Source organism: Lactuca saligna, chromosome 9 (genome assembly GCF_052625555.1).
Source record: "Lactuca saligna cultivar CGN05327 chromosome 9, ASM5262555v1, whole genome shotgun sequence".
NCBI lineage: Eukaryota > Viridiplantae > Streptophyta > Magnoliopsida > Asterales > Asteraceae > Lactuca > Lactuca saligna.
In genome coordinates, this window is record NC_136425.1 from 41590188 (window position 1) to 41593860 (window position 3673).

The 3673-nt window shown below is 31.5% G+C and overlaps 1 protein-coding gene across 1 annotated transcript; it reads left to right on the top strand.

Annotated features, from left to right (window-relative positions):
- Positions 1 to 1102: 1102 nt before the first annotated feature.
- LOC145017756 (putative HVA22-like protein g) lies at positions 1103 to 3374 on the top strand. The gene is made up of 7 exons (XM_078975721.1): positions 1103 to 1281; positions 2198 to 2235; positions 2330 to 2428; positions 2514 to 2570; positions 2651 to 2714; positions 2806 to 3009; positions 3110 to 3374. Exons 2-7 carry the CDS (start codon positions 2204 to 2206, stop codon positions 3227 to 3229), a joined length of 576 nt encoding a protein of 191 aa, XP_078831847.1. The 5' UTR covers positions 1103 to 1281; positions 2198 to 2203; the 3' UTR covers positions 3230 to 3374.
- The last annotated feature ends 299 nt before the right edge of the window (positions 3375 to 3673 follow it).

Here is a 3673-nt window from a genome sequence, read left to right on the forward strand (position 1 = left end):
TTAATAACTTATTTTTCTCCATTTTCTTATAGCTAATTGTATTATAAGACCAACCCAAAAGGATCATGTTATTATTAAAAATATTACTAAACAGTTAATAACCTTACACACTATTTTCAACAAAAAGTAGGGTTTTTAGTCGTTGATGACTAAAAATGGATAATCGAAGATATGAATCAAAAATAGTTTTGCTTAATAAATGATAAAAATACAAAGCTATAGATTACAAACTTGTTCTTCAATGCTCGTTTTCTCAAAAACTATGTTTTTTGTCATCCAAAGTCAAGGTAATCCATGATAATGACCTAAGGGGTAATTTATAAGCTTGAGAAATATGCAGACCAAGTAAGGTAGTCAACTGATCGAGTCAAGTCTATCTTGGAAATCCACTTGATCGAACAGATTCCTACGTCGGCTTGTATATTTGTTCTTACCCAACCCGACCCATTATATTTTAACTTTCACATTCACTCAAGCAAGTGGTCTTCAAACAAAACAAGAATGATTTTTTTCAATGACTTGGCCAAGTGGAGGCCAAAACGAATGCCCGCTCGGTCGAGTAACTTTTTATTTTGTTCGGTTTTTTTTTTTTAATTTTCAATTCAACTATAATCTTCATGAAATTTGAATTATAACTCCTCATCAACATTCTAAGCATACTCCAAGCTGCGAGGACCAAATTTAATTAAAATCAGTAAAAGAATGTTTAAAAAGTTAAGTGGGAGAATTTTAGTCATTTTGTACGTTACACTAAAGCACATGGACCTTTTTCGAAACAAAATAAAAAGTTAGAACCAGATTGTGAATACATACTTTTAAAACCCATCTAAACCGATTTTGATGCAAACACAATTTCCTCCCTTTAATCCATCAATTCTATCACCTTGAATTCACTCCGAATTTTGATATAAAAATTCAAAAACTTCTAAATTTTCTAAAAGCTGTATTATCTAATTTTTGGCATAACTTGTTGACGAGATCCATATAAACCGTCTATTTTTTTCAACATTTAAAAAGGCTTGAAATTTGGATGGAGGAAATTATTTCCGAATACTATATATACATGTTTACGATTTAAATATTAAAAAAAAAAATACAGATACAGAGAAACTTTTCTCTAACGACTTTGATCGTTTCTCTGTCTCTCTTTATCTCCTCCGTCGGCCGTCGCAACGGTTTCCCGTTGCATAACGGCGGCGTCGCTGCATTGCCTTCTCCGCATATAATAAACGATCTTCATTTTGTTAACACTCTTCAATTCCTTCAGATTATCAGTAAGCCGTAAGTACATTTTCAATCTTCACTTCATTAACGATTAACAGCGATTAAATTTCTTAATGATTATCGCATTATGTGATTTTACGATCTCATTTCATCATCAGAATTTCTTTCGATTGTAATATCAATTTCAACGTTAATCTCGTCTTCATTTTTTTTCTTTCTACGTATGAATTCGTGATTCGTGTAATCGGTGAATATACAAACATCATAATCTGTATTAATTGTGTAAGGTCGTAATTTGGTAGAGTTTTATCAACGTGCATTTGCCACCAACGAAAACGTGTCAATAACCGCTCGTAGATGCAAAACGTGTTGCCAAACTGACTGGAAATTTTGTTATTTCAAAATTTTATGTCGATCGATGCAGATAAGATGAAGAAATCTACAATCGGTAGTTTTATATGAATCATATGATTGTGGTTTTCTTAATTTCGTGGCTTATAAACCGTTTTCATGATAGGCGTATTTCTGTATTATACGAATGTATGGAAAATGTTATATGATTCTATTATGTTTGGTAATTATAGTTTGCAGAGTCTGTAAATTTTAACATTCAATTTCTAGGTTTCTTATGTTTCCATTTGAAATTCAAGAGTTTCCTCTTTGTTACTATACGCTTTCAAATAGGAAAGAAGGTGATCGAAATTCTATAGTCTATCCACTTGACTGAATCTGTTAATCATATCGTTGGGCAAGAAAAAGAAAGGAATAAAGGAAAACGAGAAAAAGAGTTTTATGCAGTTTTAATCCCGAAGTAATCACACACTTCATTGATTATCTATAATAAATGTTCTAATAGTTGATAGGCCAAAAAGTTTAATGAACATATTCACATATTGTATCTAATTTCCCATGTTACTCCATCTTTTGATCATTGATTATCATCATTGAGTTTTCATCTCCTTGTTTGTGACAGGGCAAGATGTTGGGATATATGCTCAACCGACTCCTTATGTATGTTTTGATCAAATATTCTCTCTTTTTTTTTTTCCTTCAAATAATATATATCTCAACATAATCAATTCTAATTTTCTTAAATTATGCGCAGCTTGCTTCTTGCATATGCATATCCAGCTTACGAATGCTTCAAAAATGTGGAGAAGAATAAACCAGACCTTGAACTACTTCGTTTTTGGTGCCAATACTGGTAATCATATTGTATCAAGATAAGTTATCTCCTTATTTCCAAACTTACACTCTAAAACTAAAATCATATGATCACAACATTTCAGGATCTTAATCGCTGCAATGACTGTTTGGGACCCGTTTGGTGATTCAATAATCGGATGGTATAAAAAATATATATTTTTTGTATTCTTATACATATCTTACATTTTTTTAACTTTTGATTTTCACTTGTGTGTTTTAGGCTCCCAATGTATAGTGAAGCCAAGTTGGTATTTTGCGTATACTTGTGGTACCCCAAAACAAAGGTATATATATATAATAACTATTAAGATTTGTTTTTAATGGAAAAAACATGTATAGAAATGAAAATGCGTTGATTTGATTTGATGATTTCAGGGGACAAAATATGTGTATGATACTTTCTTGAAACCATATATCACAAAGCATGAAGCAGAGATTGATCGAACCTTATCGGAACTGAAGACTAGAGCTGGAGATTCTGCATCTCTTTATCTCTCAAGAGTTATGAGTTATGCTCAAACAAGGGCTTTTGATATTCTTCAAATAGTTATGTCACAATCCATCCAAAGACCTCCTCAAGTATGTTTCATTTCACTTTTCTTACTCTATTTTTTTAAATCCATCCAAAGACCTCCTCAAATTGATACTATTTTTTTTTTTTTTTGACATGAAATTACAGGCAGCTGGAGCTCCTGCTCCAGCTGCACAGGCAGCGCCAGCAACTGTTTCTGCTGAGTCAGATGACAATGGGGCTCGTAATAGGCTGAAGAAAACCGGCGGTGCTGGCGCAGCTCGCTAAATCTGAGGTATTATATTATATTATATTATATAACAGGTCATCTTCTCCACGTGTTAGTCTACAAGCTGTGATTATTTAGGCATTGGAGCTCGATGTAACCTTTTTGCTCTCTTTATATATATTATTATATTATTTATTTACTAAATATGTATTATTTGTTTGTCAATAAAACGATATTTATACAATGTTGTTTTGACACTATATATATATGCACATATGTCATCCGTGTAATGTTGTCGACATCCAAAAAAGAAAGTAGTTTATAGAAAATGAATGATTGTCGATTATATTATATCAAAATATTTCATAAACCAAACATGTATTGTATTGTAGAAATGAGTTAATGTTATAAATGAGTAACGAGATCATCAAATGATAAACAACTAAAACTTTGTGCTTAACAAATATCATTATTTTAATGGTATTCTCGAAAAAAATAGTAAA

Coding starts and splice junctions, on each gene's coding strand:
- LOC145017756 (XM_078975721.1), top strand. CDS start 2,204: ATGTTGGGATATATGCTCAACCGACTCCTTAT. Junction 2,571..2,650: donor GGTGATTCAATAATCGGATG/GTATAAAAAATA, acceptor TGTGTGTTTTAG/GCTCCCAATGTATAGTGAAG. Junction 2,715..2,805: donor TGTGGTACCCCAAAACAAAG/GTATATATATAT, acceptor TGATGATTTCAG/GGGACAAAATATGTGTATGA.